This window comes from Henckelia pumila, chromosome 4 (genome assembly GCF_033568475.1).
Source record: "Henckelia pumila isolate YLH828 chromosome 4, ASM3356847v2, whole genome shotgun sequence".
NCBI lineage: Eukaryota > Viridiplantae > Streptophyta > Magnoliopsida > Lamiales > Gesneriaceae > Henckelia > Henckelia pumila.
In genome coordinates, this window is record NC_133123.1 from 118419170 (window position 1) to 118437857 (window position 18688).

Below are 18688 nucleotides of genomic sequence, written 5' to 3' on the forward strand. Positions count from 1 at the left end.
TTAACAAATAATTTTTACACAAGATATCTGAATGGTGTCATGCATCAGCAACAATATATGTCTGAATATGTCCCTCGACCTCAGCAGGTTTGGGAGCATCTTCGGTCAAAACTTCTCCAGATTCAAGGTAGTGAGGTAGAAGAGCATCTTCTGCTGCCACCTCTTGAAATTAGACCCATCGAATTTTTTTGGTTTGTCAGCATGGTTCACCGGTATCGTACCAGCAGGAGCAGTAACTTGAGATGTAGTCACCTTAGTAACTAGAAGAGTTACATTTGACACATTTGAGTTATTCTCCATATCGAAACACAAATCACGTAATGAATATTTCGAAGATCGAATATGTTTTAAGATTGTTGGGGAAATGAAATACTTGAATATGGAAGAGTTTGTATTACAATTACAATAAATTGAACAATACAATAATCGATCTTGAAAAGATTAATCGAAATCAAAACAAGGCCTGTAACAAATTACAGTATCCTTAAAACATGTTCGTTTCCTCTTATGGTGCTTCGAGTTTCACTGTAGACGATTGTTTCCCAGGATACACTAGTGATACCTGCAACAACTTAGCACAAATTCCGATACAGGCGAATTGAACAATACCTGAACTTTATTGGACATAAAATCTTAAACAAAAGACGAGAGGAAAAATATTGAGAGAAGATTTGATTTTCAACTTATGAAAAATGAAATGAAATGACATATATTTATAAGAGAATAAATGGCTCTTCAGTATGCCAAGAGTCAGTGTCATTTTGATATATCAAAGGTTATTTGACCCTTCAGAAAAGGTTATTAACCTTTCAGAAAGCCAAAGGTTATTGACCTTTCATAAATCTAAAGATTATTTACCTTTCAGAAATCCAAAGGTTACTGGCCTTTCAGAAGCCCAAAGGTTAATTGACTTTTCATTTAGCATAATAAATATAAATTTATTTTTAAAATTTTAATCGAAATAGTATTGAAAAATAAAATGTGTATATGGGTGAAATTAATAACAATATTGAACTTGAAAGAAATTGAAGTAAAGAGTAACATTGACTTTTTAGTTTGATCATTTACCAATTAAGATGTTTTTAATAGTTTATATAATAATTTAATACTTTATCAATTGGTCTGTATACAAAAATTAATTTTACCATTAAAATGACATTTTAATTTCATCATTTTAATGCCTAGTTTGTTTTCACGGGATGGCTGATTTTATCGTTATAATTATCATTAAAATTACTGATGAGGTATGGAAACGTTGATCGGTTAGAATTTAGTAGTATTGTTTGTCATATTAAATTAAATTTACATTTGCTCATATTATAAAGCTGAGTTGATAGGATCGATTTGAGAGAAAATATACAAGTTTAAAAATATTTAGAACTACAATAGCTCAGTTCTTGAAATATTGAGTACCGATGAAATAAGTCGAGTTTGGTTTTGAAACCAAGCGGAAGACACTCAAAATAATCTTTCGTAGAAACCGATTAAACAGTTTATAAATCATTTGAAGAGATATGCAAGTTGAATGTGTAAAACATTTTGGTTGAAGAATTTTTTAATACCCAATATTTAAGGTAAATAATTAGATTATACATATATATATAATAATAATAATATAATAATAATATTTATGCATATATATATTATTTTTGGTTGGGTTTCTTGGCCACCACTCCACCTCCCCCATTGCCCAACCGGTGATCGGAAAGTGTCATCCATGGATGGGATGACATGCTTGGTTATTTTCTATATATAGGGACCCTTCACATACTTCATTTGATCAGTTTCTTTTCAGAATTTCATGATAATTACTGTTCTAGAGTATCAAGATAAGGGGTGTGAGATGTAGTGCTAAAAGGTTGAAAAAGATGGGAAATACTCTCTTACACCTCAAAACACTTTCAAATATTTCCAAAAAATTACCTAAAATAATTAGGTTGTCCAGAAAGAGATTGGTGATGAAGGTGTCAAAAAAAGATCAACCAATTTTTCGTTAAAATTCATAAACTACCGTTGTTCTGAAGGAAAACTATGACGCCCGGGGCTAATAAGAGGGCGGGGAGTGATCTCCGATGCCCAAGAGGTTGCATGGACAAGGAGCGGCTCTTGGCAGGCTTCTTGGCGAAGGAAGACATGAATGAACCGAGTCCATACCGAAATGAGAGGGATTCTGAGACTGTGTAGATATGAGACTGCACAGTTGATGAGGGCTTAAAAGATTTGATAGGTACTACTCATATCACGAATGTTCATCTTCTTTTTGGGAGCTCATCACATAAGAACTTCAAAGTTAAGTGTGCTTGACATGGGGCAATTATAGGATGGGTGACCCTTTGAAAATTTTCTCAGGGTGCATATGAGTGAGGACATAAGCACGTTGAAAAGACCCGTCTTGATACAGTAAGGACAGTATACATATCTGGGGTGTTACAGTTGGTATCAGAGCCGAACTCTCTTAGTACGGTATGGTTCGGGGACGAACCAGGCGGAAGTTGGTGGGCATGTGATGCCCAGGGCTAATAAGAGGGCGGGGAGTGATCGTCGGTGCCCAAGAGGTTACACAGACAAGGAGCGGCACCTGACAGGCTTCTAGGCGAAGGGAGACATGAATGAACCATGCCCGTGCCGGAATGAGAGGGATTCTGTGATTGTGTAGGTATGAAACTGCACAGTTGAGGAGGGATTAAAATATTTGATAGGTACTACTCATATCACGAAGGTGCATCTGCTTTTCCAAAGTTAAGCGTGCTTCACTTGGGGCAATTATAGGATGGGTGACCCTATGGGAAATTTCTTATGGTGCGTGTGAGTGAGGACATAAGCATATTGAAAAGACCTGACTTGATACAGTGAGGACAGTCTACGAATCTGGGGTGTTACAAGAAGTGCCCAAAAACCCATCTTTAGGTACTGTTTTCACCCTCGTTTTTCATACCTTTATTCACAGTATTTGAACTTAGTCTAAACATGAAGTTGCTTCAAATGTGTCAAAGTTTTATTAAGTACCCACGGTTTCCCGGAAATGACGTCGGAAATAGTATTTTTCTTCAATCTAGTAGTGTGTAAGTCATAGTAGGTTTTTCCAATTCTGGTACTGTTCGGCTAGGAATTTAAGCAAACCTATTGAAGGAAAAATGTAGGAAATCACGAAACACATCTACGATAAAAATATGGGCCACGCGTGGTTGCTGGATACTGGCCATGCACTGGCGGAAGTGGCATGTGAATGACACGCGCCAGCAAAAAGGGGAAATTTTTGTTTCCGTCGACTTCTGCACTTGGTTTAGACTGATATTACAAGTTTCATAATTTTTAGGCAAGTGTACGAATTGTTATGAATTTTTCAAGGAATCCTTAAATCTATGAAATACTTGATTTAAAGTGTGTTGGATGCAAGATTGTGGCTTTGATTTCTCAATCATGAAGACTGTTTTTGGTTTAGATTTCAAAATAAACATTGATCACTGTAATGTCTAGTATACCAATGGGTCAGTCGATGATCGTAAAAGTTGCTGGAAGCAGCCTTTTTCCGATAGTCAAATTATCTAGAAAAATAGTTTGGAAAAGTTAAATTTGGGCAAAATCGACTTGGAATTTTGAAACACTTTGAATACAAAAGTTGTAGAACTTTATGAGTTATACCTACTGTCAATGTTTCGGAATTTTTTGAACTATTTTCAAATTATTATGAATTTTATTGTAAATTATCAAAGAGGTCCATACTTGTTTGAGTACAAATTTTGATCATGAACTAGTCTAGCATCCAGTAGTATTACTATCATATGAAATATCCTAAAATTATAGGAATCTGAAGTTCATCTACTGATTCGGATATTAAATATTGAGGTGAGGTTTCATTCCGTGAGTAATATATATTATCTTTTCGTAAAACCCTTTTGGCATTCTGCCTAGGAATTATAATAAGATTTCATCACAAATATTTTTCTCTTATTTTGTTGATTTGTTTCTGCTTATACCTGATTATTGTATTTCTATGAATGAAATAATGTCATGGTTCATCATCGAACGAATGAATGTATGATCGAAAGATCGAATGATTGAATGATCAAGATTATTAACCAAGAGAGAGAGCCCTGACAACAGACTTTGGTCTGGAAATTGAGTCCACTGGACAACGGACTTCGTTCTGGATATTGAGTCCAATGAACAACGGGTTAAACTCAGATATATGGTTCATCTGAATAACGTGACTTCGGTCCGGGTATATTTGCTCACTTTGGCTCATCATCATCATCATTATCGGAATGGTTATTACTAAACTATTGAATTCTTCACACTTATATGAGCTTTGTTACTCCTAATAGTTACTACTATTTCAAATAAATATATCATCCTATGAATAATTATTTATTCTCACTGAGTCCTTAAAGACTTAACCTCCATATTTGTTATCTATTGTAATTTTCAGAGCCAAGGTTCCCAGAAATGGAAAATGAAGAAAATGGCAGTGAATGATCCATCTTTTGCCTCAAATAAGGCCTAGATTTATGTTTTATGTAGTCTATGTTATGATCATCAGAGTACGTCTATCTAGTAAAATAAAGTATTGTCATTTCTAATATTTTATGTACTACTAGTTGTTAAGAATAAGTCTTGTTGTATCAAAGAACCTTATTGTAATTTTATTTTTATAAATCGCTTCCGCATACATTATTAGTTCAAATGATCTGTTACTACCTATGACACTTCGAATAGAGACACAATTCCTACAAGGAGTTTGGATAGGGAATGTGGCAACTCACTCCTTTGTTTCCAGTAGTTTTATTTGCAATCTAAATCTCATATCTAAAAAGCTACCATACTTCTTGGAAGTGAGTTCACCAATGGGAAACAAAATTTCCAGTAATGTACTTTACAAGGATTTCCCACTTGAAATCAATGAGAAAATATTTTTGGTCGATTTAGTTGAGCTCCCTTTACAAGGATATGATATCATATTAGGGAAGGACTGATTGTTTAGACACCAATCTCAAGTGAACTGTTATACAAAAGAGATAGAACTCACAGATTCAGGAAAAGCCATTTTTGAGAACCATAATAAAAAGTTTCACAATGACGCCCTTATATCCGCTTTAGAAGCACGTTCTATTATTAGAAAAGGTGGACAAGGGTTTCTAGAATACCTAATCAACAAGCCAAATGATCAACTAAGGGTATTTGAAATTCCCATTGTGAAAAAATTTCCCAAAGTTTCTCCAGATGAGATAAACTCTCTACCTCTTTGACCGCTAAATTCGGTATCAACTAGCAAGTATACTAGGCCAAACCTTGTGAACACCTGTCGATGATCCATCTCCAAGCACCTCACAAGTAAGAAAAATTAAAATTAAGAATTAAACAAATGCAAGAAAAAAATGTATAGTCTCAAGCAAATAATCTATCTCAATATTAACTAAACAGTCCCAGAAAACGGCGCCAAAAACTTGACCGGCTTAAATTTGGTTTAAATAAATTATACTGGCAAACGTACCAGGTCAAGTTTTATAAAGTGGACAATGAGTTCAAGTATCGATCCCACACAGACTGTAGTCAATTTTCAAGAATTACTTATTTAGCTTAATCTAGACAGAATAATAAAAAGGTTGCGATGAATTAAATAAAAAATTAATTACTAAAAAAATAAGAAATAAAATAGCTGAAAGATAAATTTAATTAAAACGAGACAACCAAGACACACGCAAGTACCAAACAAATTATGCAAACAAGTGGCAAATCTAGGATCCAGATTTATTCTTAAATCACGGCGAATTCTCCTAATTTATTTAATAGTCTATTTCTAAAACAGTTAAACCTATTCAAAATATTGACGGATTAATTTTCATAATTCTAATCAAATTCAAAATGCATTGTGAATTATGAGAATTCATTTTTCACCTAAAACCGCATACTAAAACCGAATACTATTTTTAGTCGGTTTAACCATATGTCAATTATTGGAGCGATCGAAATCAATTTCTTATATGTCGACTCAGAATCAATTAACAAGCAAGTAAATAATTGATCAGATTATTCACAAGAACAAAACATAAATCCAACAATCAATAATCTTAATAAAAATCTAAAAATCCCAAATCAAAATCCACATGTTCGACATAAAATTGTTTGGCCCAATCTCGCCGTCTTTGTTGAAGAAATACTAATCAATAATTGAAAACAATATACAAAAAAAAATTTAATCAACAAAAATTAAGAAATAAAATAGGAGAAGAAAATCTCCAAGCCTCTAGCCTCCTAGACGTCTTCTCTCTGGGTTGTGATGTCCGGAACCCTTAATCTGATGAAAGAAGACCTATTTATATGCCCCAAATCTCCAAAAGATTGATTCCTTCCCAAACAAGAATTTTCCAAATTTAAAACTCTATGCGTCGTCTCGCTCGAGCGGTAATAAGTAACCGCTCGAGCGAACAACTTTCTGTCCCTTTTGAAATTTTCCACTCCGCTCGAGCGGTAATAAGTTGCTGCTCGAGCGAGTAATCTTCTGCCTTTTTTTTTCTTCCGCACAAACCTAAACACAGCTGCGCAGCCATCAAGCACTTCTTCAAACTCTAATTGAAGCGCAATAGCGCTACTTCTCCAGCCTTCAAAGCACAATAGCGCTCTTTTTCTTTCTCTCTCCTAGAGCTGCTAGTAGCTTGGGACCCATCTAGAGGAACCTATGCATGTCGAAGCGACGATGGCCCTTGTGGTGATGGTGGCGATGTTCTCGGAGGCGATTGCGGCCCTCATCATCGTCTCCCCCATTGACCCACACTATCTGACTGCTCTCGCCACCTTGTCCTGCCATCTACAAAGGAACACGACGTTCAAACCCTAAAGACAAGTTCTATGTCCCAAAATATTATTGCATTCTCTAATACTATAAATGTAGCGACCCGCACCAGAATCAGCTACTAAACAATTCTTACGCATGTAATTAAATCTTAAATGAAAATGATCAGGTAAAAATCAGTGGAAAACAGAGTACAAATCTCAAATCTGAAAGAATAGTCTAAAATGCTGCTTAAGGTACAACCAAATCAAATAACAGTGTATCAAACCAAATCAGCAATAAAATACACTAAAACGGATTTCCGAAAATGTCAACGGCGTTGCTTCTCGCCTCGGGGCTCACTCCTGCCTGCGTCATCCAACCTGAGTCCTGCCTCGTGGAATGGGTTGTCCAAGATGAAAACACGGGGACGTGAGCGTTAACGCCTAGTACAATAAATACCATAAAAACCTATATGTGCATGCAAAATGACGGGGACCGGGTGACTAGATCAACGAGAAACTTATGCTCAGACTGAAGACGCAAAATTGTCTAGTGTCACTCGGAAGTACCCCTCTGGACTACTAGCATAAGAACCGGACGTGGATTGAGAAATATCCTCGAAAAATTACAGCCCTCCGTGCCCGTCATCCATGTGAATCGTGACGTCCAATCGTCCACAATATAGGGCTTAGCGGCCCAACTAACTATGGCTACTCGAAGGAGATACGGCTCAACGTGATAAATGATTATGCTTCATATGAATATCATAACAGATAAAATGAAACAAATAAGAATGCATACTCACCTGGATATCTCAGTCAGTACTTACGTACCTCTATAGATCAAGTCTAGGTGAACAGCCTAGTATCCAAGACTATAATAAAATGTATACTATATAATTTATATCATTCTAAAAGCCTTAATTAGACTAATAGCTACCCGCTGAAGCTAATTAGATTCTAGCAATATATCTGCGTCCGTAGTTAGCGCTTTGATGATGATTGCCCTAAACTCAAGGCACAACACTTCTACGATCCCACTAGCGCTTCGTCGCCGCCTGGTCCTCGAATACGACGCCCGAAAACCCTTAAGGCTAACTAGAAACAAGAGAGAAAGTTGAGGAATTGGCAAAGAGAAGTGAAAATCTTGGTCCCTATTTATAGACCACGATTGGAACGTTTGATGTCTCGTTCGGAGCTTCCGAACGTAATTCAAAACTTCCGATCATCCTTCCGAACTCCCTCTATCGGATGTGTGTCTCTGATAGGACAACACTTTACTGCTGACATAGTTCGGAGCTTCCAAAATTAGTCAAGTACAAGCACCATTCAAAACCCATACCATGTATGACTGCAAGGAGATTTGGAGTTTTCGAACTGCTTGGTACATTTGATCTTCCAACATGGCTTCCGATCAAGTTTGGTTCTTTCGAACTGCTCCTCGGATCTTCCGAACTGTCCCAACACAAGAACCCTTGGAACCATCTCCGATTGTTTCTGAATCCGATTTTTAACTTCTTAAATCCAACTGAGGACCCCTTAATTATCTCTTAACCCTTTAAACAGATTTAGTTAGTTGATTATCTTAAACCAAAATCGGGTTACTACGCTTGGGCTGCCACGTTAATGGCTATGAGAGAAGAAGGGGCCGTGAGGGTGGCCGAGGCGACGCTGTCCGAAGACATAGTGTAGGGCTAGGGTTTAGAGGAGTGAGCCATAAGAATCTGATACCATAAAAGGTTTTGTAAATAAATGATTTTATTGATCACAATAACTTGTATATATACAAAGTAATGAGATCATATCAATACTAGTTAAGCCCAAATAAACACCTAATACAATATAGATATACAAGGATAATGCTAGGCCATACAAGGATAAAATACAAACAAATCTCTAAGAATATCCCTAAAGATATATTGACAAATAATAGCTAAAAATATGATCATGATTCGTGAGGAGATTGAGATGAGTAATAGGAAAATGGAGTCGAGGAAATTTTGGGATATAAGAGTATGTGCTGGGATTATTCGATTAATTTAAATAAATTTTATATAATTCTAAAAGATAAATTGATGTAATTTATAAGCTCCTTAGAAAAAAAAAAACATGCCAAATATATCCGTAAACAATATTTACTTATTTTAAATAACTTTTAGGTATTAAGTTCACCAAACATATTCCTAGTATAAAATCCGAAGATACACATTCCCTTACAGGACGATATATGCTACATCGAAGAAATATTCTTAATATAACATCTTTCTTACAGACAATTTTCGGGTAAAATAACACCGAAGACGGTACCTCCAATGTTGTTGCAAGACGATTGTGCCTTAGTTGTGTTCAAATAAGTGAGTTTTATGTCTTGCAATCTGATGGCAGCGCATGGATTGGTAGGGCTACAATCAAATATCATGGCTACAGGTGTGGCTGATGTTCCTTGGATGTTCTCATACGTGACTTGTTCTATTTTAATTCCAGAACTCTGACACAATTCCAAAATTAACATTAATAACAAGAAGAACAACAATATAGCATAACACAACTCATAAATTTTATTTTATTTTTTTCCTCGAGTTGGGGAGGAGATTGTTATAAATTATAATTAATCACGAACCCGATTTCTTGTTTCCAACTAGAGACATGATGTCAGATGTAAAGTCATATTTGGGAGGAAATATGACGTAATAATACCATTTTGAAAAATTAAAATGAAAATTTCCGAAAAATTTAAAATAAAAATAATTTTTTGAATTTGAACCATACCTGCCCAGGGCAGCCATCGTTGTTAGGGCAGTAATTCTGGTCAATAATAATTGGGTTATCAACATTTTGCATAATTATATTTTGATATGTGATGTTTCTGACAAACCCGGTACTGGGCCTGGCCCATGTCTTAATACGAAGCCCATTATCTGATCCGTTGAATTCTGAATTTGTAACTGTTATGTTTTGGACACCTGCTTCCTCAAATTCTCGGCCCAGGCTTCCAATGCTGTTAAACAGGGGAAAACAAATAACTCTCATTACACAAAAAATATTGTGAGACGGTCTCACTAATCAATTTTCTGAGAAAAATCTTCTATTTTAGTTATCCATAAAAAATTATTACTTGTTATGCCAAAATATTATTTTTTATTGTAAATATGAATATGATTGACTCATCTCACGGACAAAGATCCGTGAGACCGTCTCACAAGAGAGTAGAGACGTACTACATTATTATTATTATTATTATTATTATTATTATTATTATTATGGAGATTGTTATTTACACTCCAAAAATTGTTAATAATAATAAATATAACCTAATGAATTTATTATTAGACGAAATTTCCCTTACAATATATTTCTGAAATATTTTCAAAATATATTGTTATAAACAAAAATATATAAAAAATATCAAAACAATTATTTTTATTTTAACTTTAATATTATTATATTTTAAAATAAGTTTTGGTATAGATATAGAAATTATATTATTGATAATTTTTCATATAAATATATAGAATATTGGGCGTAAGACCAAGCGCTTGCCGCTTTACCAAAAGCTATAGTTGGTGGTAATGGTGCAACTCAAATTTTTTAAACCGCACAACAACTCAATCGTCATGGTTCGATCGCTCTACCTGGTTGGGACAATTATTGCACCCTAACATTGGGATTTGAATTTTTTTTATTAAAGTTTGAGATAAAATATCTAAAAATTTAATATTAAATAAATATTATTTTGTTATTTTATAATTTATGATTAACACAAATATTATTTTTTATATATAAATAAGTTATTTGAATTCTATTATATTATGTAGATGCATATTGAATGATTAAATATGAATTTGATAAATAATTTTTTATTTTAAATAAAAATTTTGTTATTAAGCATATCTAGTTTATAAGATATATTATAATTAGTTAGAAATTTGAATTTTAAGTTTTAACAAAAGAATTAAGAAGATATGCAATACGAAAGGAGAGTGTTACATTATTTTTTAGAAATATTAAAATTTAATTTTTTTTGAATAAAAAGTTTATTTCACGTTTAATAAAACAAAAGTTAGTATTTGAGTTTGTTTAAGCAAGATTCTATTATTTAAGATATATTATGAGGGTAATCTTCTCTAATAATAAATTAATTAGACTATATATATGGGATGTTATTAACACTTTTTGGAGTATAAATATTATTATTATTATTATTATTATTATTATTATTATAGTATTTCCAAATGAAAAATTGTGTATAAAATCAAATTTAATTAATATATTGTTGAAGAATATCACGTTTTAAAGTTGGTTGATGCTTTGATGTTTCGATATTGATTAATGTCATATTGTTGGAATAAATAATGTAGATCTCTTGTTCAAATTTTTTGGGAGAGATGTAAAATAACAAGTTCAAGTCGAGTTTTATTAAAACTATAAATTCGAGCTCGAACACTAAAAGATGTATGTGGATAGAATGATTTAAAAGTAATGGTCAATTTCGATTGTATTTTATGATTAACGATGAAACAATATAGCAAATTCTTATAAATCCATACACTACCTGCTTATTTACTCATTAGTTATATAAAGTAGAATAGATTTAAATTACATCATTATTGGATGGAATTAAAATTCATCCTAATTAATATGAAATACTATATAAATTAAAATTAAGAGAGTGAATTTGAATTTTATGGTGTTACTTTTCTAAAAAACAAAAATACATTTGAAATCCAAGAATTTGAAATCCTTCCATCCAAGTACAACCTAAGTTAAAAAAAAAAAAAAAAAAAAGTGTGGGCTCTCGAACTGAACTTGATACGCACACACCCCAAACTATTGTCTCATGCAAAAATGAATTACCTGAGTCCATGTCCGGGCCCGCATCGTATTTGATCGATCCACAAGTTCCATGAGCCCGGCCCGATCGATATACAATCATCGCCGGTCGTTATATTGGTGTTGGTGATGGTAACATTAGTCGATGTTTGGACATGGATGCCATCGGTGTTGGGGCTCAAGTCCGGCGCAGTGATACTTAGATCACTCACGTTTACATTATTGCAGCTATTGATCACCACGTGAGTGAGTTGGCTATTGATGGAGGTTAGGCCTTTGAGTTGGGCATCGTTGACCCAATTCAATGTTATGGACTGAAAGTCAACCGGAAAGTACCAATAAAAAATTGTTCACAAGCATTAAAATTAATTGATTATGAATTTTTATTCACAAATTTTAGCGAATTAACCATCGATCAAAATCAGAGGCTAGCTCATGTAGGACGAAGAATCCAAAATAATTCAGGAATATGAGGCTTCCAGATTGAAAAAATATAAATCTCATATAGTACTTGAGAATTGTTTTTATTTTGTTTCATGTATAGAAATTGACAAGTAGTCTTTGGAAGAGATTTTAGGAAATATTTTTCAGCTTTTTTTCACAAAATTCAAGATGATTTTTTATTCGTAATCGATAACGTAAAGATTTTTTTAAAAAATAATTGCATTAAAAAATATGTGTACATCAATTATTATGTCATTAATTTGTTGCTAGTGCATGTATATATAGGGGTGGAAAAAAAATATCGAATTTTCTGTATACCGAAGTTATCGTACCGAAAAAATACCGAATATTTCGGTACGATACGGTAACAATATCGAACTTTTCGGTATGGTAACGATATGAAATTTGAAAATTTCGGTATATACCGATATACCGAAATACCGAAACAATATAAAAAATTTAAAAATATATAATATTTATAAACATTAAATTTATTAAACTTTTTAAAAAACAATGTTTTTTTTCGATATAAAACGGTATATACCGATATCGTACCGAAATTTCGATATGCCGTAAATTTTGGTATGACCGTTATGTTATTTATATGAACCAAAAATATCAGTATACCGAGGGTTTCGGTATGGTATCGATATAACATTTATACCGTAATTTTTGATATATTATATGATATACGATTTTCGATATGATATATCATCCCTATGTATATATGAATAAATGGGCATGTATATTCAAAATACTTGAGGCGCCTATAACATGGTGTAGGGTATTTAAGAGCTACAATAGACATATATAGAGTCAACTTCCTTAGGGTACATTAATTAACGTGACATCAAAGAGCTAAAAATTGATGAACATAACTGATTTTTTTAATGATATTTAATTTTTTTATGAATTCTTTGGAATTTAGTTTTAAGCCAACACTTTTGCTACTTAAACTTTAAAAATTACAACACAATTAGTCCTTATCATATATTTTAAGGTTAAATATATTTTTGGAGACTAATTTATGATATTTATTAAACTATAGGGAGCAAAAATGAATTAAAAAAAGTATGAAAAAATAAAGAACATAAATAACCAAATACCTACAGCAAAAATATACTTATAAATCTTTTTATAATGATGTTATATATAAATAAAATTTATTACTGTTTTTTTATTTAAATAAAAAAAATCTACTTTAGTATATAAGTTTTTACATAAAAACTAGTCGAATATGTTTTCAAAATTAAAAAATCATATAAATATTTTAATATGCACATTTCTTAATATGTTTTTTTAATAATTTCATAAAATAAAATTTATTCAATATCTTTGATACTAAATAACTAGATTTGGTATCAAATACAATTAATTATTTACTTTTATTAATAGTAAGATACGAACTAAATAAAATTTAACTTTTCATAAGATATCAAATATAAATGACCAGCACAATTGGTGAGTTGACTTATACATGGTGGGCACGGAGTTGTGCATAGTTATTTGACACCATAAAAGAACTCAAATATAATATATATATATATATATATATATATATATAATTACATTTGTAAACATTAATAATAAATTACAAATAAATAAAAAAAGGAAGTGTACAAAAATTAATCTTGACTTTTTTTTATTTTATTTTTAAAATTAATTTTTTTCAATTTGAATATAAAAATAAAACATGAAAATATTTTTAAAATGAGAGTCTAATTTAATATTTTTATGTTTTATCTTTTCATAATATTTTTATTATTAATTTTATTTTTTTTGGTCCCTAAAATTTAATAATATCAATAAATTAGTCCTCAAAAATATATTTAACTATAAAATAAATGACAAGGACTAATTGTGTTGTAATTTTTAAAGTTTAAGAACTAAAAATGTTGCGTTGAAATGCTTAGAGATCAAAAATATTTTGACATGAAAGTATGATGACTAAAAATCTACTTTTCTCTAAATTATATATGCTTAATGTAAAAACTTATGTATGTTACATACTTGCATACGCATAAAACTGTCCGAAAAATTCATAACTGTATGTACAAAAAACATAATTAAATAACTTTCAGATAAATAGTCAACTTAACCAGTGTGAATATTTCTATTAAATTTTAAAAAAATCAATAACTGATCTTCAATTAAATGAGTAAAATCTTACTTAGGAAAAACAAAATTTTATTTTTAGAATGGATTTTTTTAATTAACCATGTTCATAATTTTTGAGATGGCACAAAAATATTATAGGGTATTATATTATTTCAAAAAGTTGATATGATCTTGTGAGAATATTTATCCATGAGACGGGTCTACCATGCTCATATTTACAACAAAAGATAATATTTTGATATAAAAAAAATATTTTTAATGTATTACCTAGATAAGAGATATGCGCATCTCACAAAATTGTCTGAGGCTATCTCACAGGAGATTTTGTGTTTTTATAAGTTATAATATATATTATAGGAAAAATGAAACCTCCGGTTCACTTTATTCTATCTTAGGTTTTGATTCACAAAATATTTAAATTTTGGTTTGGTGTAATAACTTTAATTTTTTTTTTTTGCCCTCGATTCTATTTTACCAAAGTGCTAACATGATACCAGAAAATGATGACTTGTTCGACACCACGTAAGCAATTTTCAGACCAAACTAACCGAACATTAAAAATTAATGCATCAAAACCAAAATTTGACAATTTATATATTGAATTAAAATCGAAATTGGACGAGTTAGTACGCCAAAAAATCATTTTCCCCGTGTAATATTAACGAAAATTAGAAAAAAGAATTCGTGAAAATGGCCACATAAAAATTTAAAAATAAAATTAAAAAAAATGGACAAATTTACCCTTGCTCCAACCGTACAATTCTGACCTGAGATCCTGCATGCCCAAAAACCAGCACCCTTAGCATCAAGAACTCCCCCAAGGATCGAAAGCCGGTCGACCTTAATGAACAAAATCCAGTAGCTCGAGTTTCCCATGTCTCGAAAATCATCCGGAGCCACAAGTGTACCGTTGATTCGAACCGTGGTCGTATTCCTACATGGACCGCGGAACTCGACCGCCTTGATCAGATAAAGCCCTTGAGGCACATATATCGTGGACATGTTCTTGTCGCCACAGGCCAATGCCCAAGCCCTGCTGAATGGTCGAGTCGAATCGGTCGTCCCATCCGGTGTAGCACCAAAGTCCATCACATTGTAAGTTGATGAACCTTGTCCATTACAAATATGACAAGGCAATATGCAACAAAGGAACAAAACACCAGGCACCAAGGAAAACATGAAAATTTTCAAATGTTCATGCTATAATTTTGGACAAAAAGACTGTGAAGAAAAATTAAAGGAGTCAACTTTACAAAATACACACACATATATATATTGCATGAGAATTAATTAATTAAGCTATATATTCAACGGTTAATTCGGTTTTCAGTTACGTAATAATTCATATATGATTTCGTACTACGAAATTTCTTTATCCTTTATTTTCCGTCATCTATGTTTCAAAATAGAAATTCGTGATCTCTATTTTCAAAAAATTTCTCCAACCTATATCTTCTAAATATTATCAAATACTCCATATTTTTCTATTTTTTTTTCTTTTACAACACGTATATATAATTTAATAATGACATAATATATCTTTCAACTGAATTAATTCGATAAGTTTCAACTAAAAATCGTGTAATATATTAATAATTATGTATTATATTATTAAACATAAAAAAAAATTAAAATTTATTCGACTCGATTTTTTTTAAAAATGTATTTATTTGGTCATTAAAATTAAGTCGATAATAAATGTTTGTAATAAATTGTGTTTTGAATAAAATATTTGTACTAAATTGTGTTGTGTTTTTTTTTTATCATGACCTCGTTTATTATTTACATTTGATTTTTTTTTATAAATATTAAAATTACAATTAATTTATGAATAAAATAAAAACACTTCAAATAAATTATAACTAAATTAAAATAATAGAACACTAAAATTAATTACAAAAATTTAGTAAAATGAAATGGATCAAAATGAAAAAAAAAATACAGAATGACCTTTTTGCAATTTTGGAGGGTGACATTTTTGTAATTAATGATCACTGTAGCACTCTCTAAAATGGAGAATGCTTTTGGAGGAGGGTTGGAGTGCCAACCTTCTTTTATAATGGAGGATTCCTCCATTATAGAGAAGGGTTGGAGATGCCTTAGAGAGCCAAATTAACTAGTAAACAATCCTCCATTATAGAGAAGGGTTGAAGATGCCGTAGAGAGCCAAATTAACTAGTAAACAAATAGTTTAATATATCAACGGATCAACCAATGAAAAATATATGTTCCAGTACCGAAGATGTAGTCAATATCATTTTATTATCATCATCATTATTATTTATAACGATGAAATTTATAACTGTTATCTTTTGTTGCACACCAAATTAATAAACTCATAAGTTATTATAATATATATCTTGTACAAAATACGTTAACGAAGTAACCTGTATTTTGAATGTTGATAAACGTCCTAGAATATATTAACACCAGAGAGAATTTAATCAATGACAATTGATCAAAACAGTCACTTATTTGATCATCAACTCGGACACCTTTCAAGCAGAGGAGCCTCCTCAAATTTTGTTAGTAAGGGTGGGGGCAGGTGGAGTGGTAGCCAATCGCCTTCCCTCAAATTTCTTTTAGAAAATTTGTTCACAAAAATATTTTGAATTTTATTATTTGATTGCTTCAAATTCCAAAATCTAAATTAGAACTAAAAAATATTTAAAATACCGAATCCTAAGTCATATTTCCTTTTTTTTTTTGCCCCTCTCTCAATAGACCATCCCAACGGATGGAAATCTGAATCCAACTTAACCCAAGGTGAGTAATGGGTTAAGCGAGTTGTTCCACGGGTTGGCTCACAATAAATAAAAATAAATAAATAAAACAAAAAATCATTACAATTAATTATAAACTTCATTTCTTAAATAAATATTAATAAAAACATATTAATAAAATTTCTAATTATTGATTTCATACGTGTACATTTTATAAAACATAATTTATGCGAAAAAATTTATAACTTTCATTAAAAAAAATACATATAAATCATTAATGTTCTCCAGGCCCGCGGGCCAACCCAAGTCCATCTCGGGTTGGCCCGCCTAAGCCCACAACCCGCGCGAGTTGGTTTGCCTAGGCCCACCTTTAATTGGGTTGAAAAAATTTCAATCCAGCCCATTTAAATTTTGTGACGGGGCAGGTTGACCGGACGGACCCAATCCAAATTGACGATTCTAATTATTCGATATATTGATACTTGATATAATTGATCTTATCGAATAAACTATTGTTTTTTTGAAGGTCGGCTCGTTGTAATTTATTAATCAATCAGTAGATCTGGAGTTACAAGATGAATCAACCAAAAAAGAAAATCTTCAGTCTCCCACACAAACTGGGGAGAGGAAGACTATTATTATTATTATTATTATTATTATTATTATTATTATTATTATTAATTAATTAGTTATAATTATTATCCGATATACGCATATATATGTATGTATATGTTGCTAGTAATGAATTTTTATAATTCCATGTATTTCCCGTATTTCGCATACAACTCTAATTTGACAAATATTTTAATGTTTTTCTTTTTTCTTTTTTTTATAATATGTAAATGCGCTTACATTTTTTATTCATAATCCTATCATTTGATTATGTTTCAGAGATATTGTAATAAAAATTAGAATACTGAGGATATTTACGTGAGATTTTGTTATTTTATCATAAGATTTTGTATTTAATGTATCATGAGATTTTGATAAATTAAATTCTTATACTGAATTTTTTGTGTAATAAGATTTGGTGTACAATTTTGTTGTATGTGTAGCACCACACTAAAAATTATCGGTAATATGTTATAGAGTCATGTTATTTTATTTAATTTCAATGTCAATAAGAATTACTAAAGTTATTTGATGTGAGTTTTCTTAGTTCTGTATTAGTTTCGTTCATTAATGAATTCAAATATTTGTTAACTTAATTTTGGTATTCAAATTGGTATTGACATATTGTTCTTATATATTTTTAAATTTTTATTGTTTTTCCATTATCTTTTTATTTTTTTTTAACAGCCAATGAATGATTTGTTGAGTTTGCCAAGTTAGGAGTGATGTGAAGATTGATTCTTATTTCAGACGATATTTTGATGATAATGTTGATTCTTTGGAAATTGATATAACAAAATATTGAAATTTTGACTCTATAGTTTTTGTAAAAAATATTATAGTAATTTTTTGAATCTCATTGATGAAAATTTAGTTTTTTAAAAAAATTGGCTTCTCCACAAAAAATTGTCTAGCTCCATCTCTGCTCTTAGAAGCTGTGGTCTGTATCTTTGGATTGCCCGGATTCATACCGCATGTATTTATGTGGGATTTCATATCTTCTGCGTAACATGATAGAAAAATATGCCATATTCATTTAAAAAAAGGGTTAATTATCAATCACTCCCTAAACCAATTTATAACTTATTAATAAATCCCTACATAAATAAAACTTACTTTCAACTCCCTGGAGAGAGAAACTTTTGTTTATAAATACCAATTATACGCTTATCTCTTAAAATTCATAAAAA

The 18688-nt window shown here is 31.3% G+C and overlaps 1 protein-coding gene across 1 annotated transcript; it reads right to left on the reverse strand.

Moving 5' to 3' along the window:
- Positions 1–8920: 8920 nt before the first annotated feature.
- Positions 8921–15376, reverse strand: LOC140867070 (polygalacturonase-like). The gene is made up of 4 exons (XM_073272143.1): positions 14905–15376; positions 11626–11915; positions 9541–9769; positions 8921–9259 (listed from the first exon to the last, which is right to left on the reverse strand). The coding sequence occupies exons 1-4, from the start codon at positions 15340–15342 to the stop codon at positions 9038–9040; spliced, it is 1179 nt and encodes a 392-aa protein (XP_073128244.1). The 5' UTR covers positions 15343–15376; the 3' UTR covers positions 8921–9037.
- Between the last annotated feature and the right edge of the window lie 3312 nt (positions 15377–18688).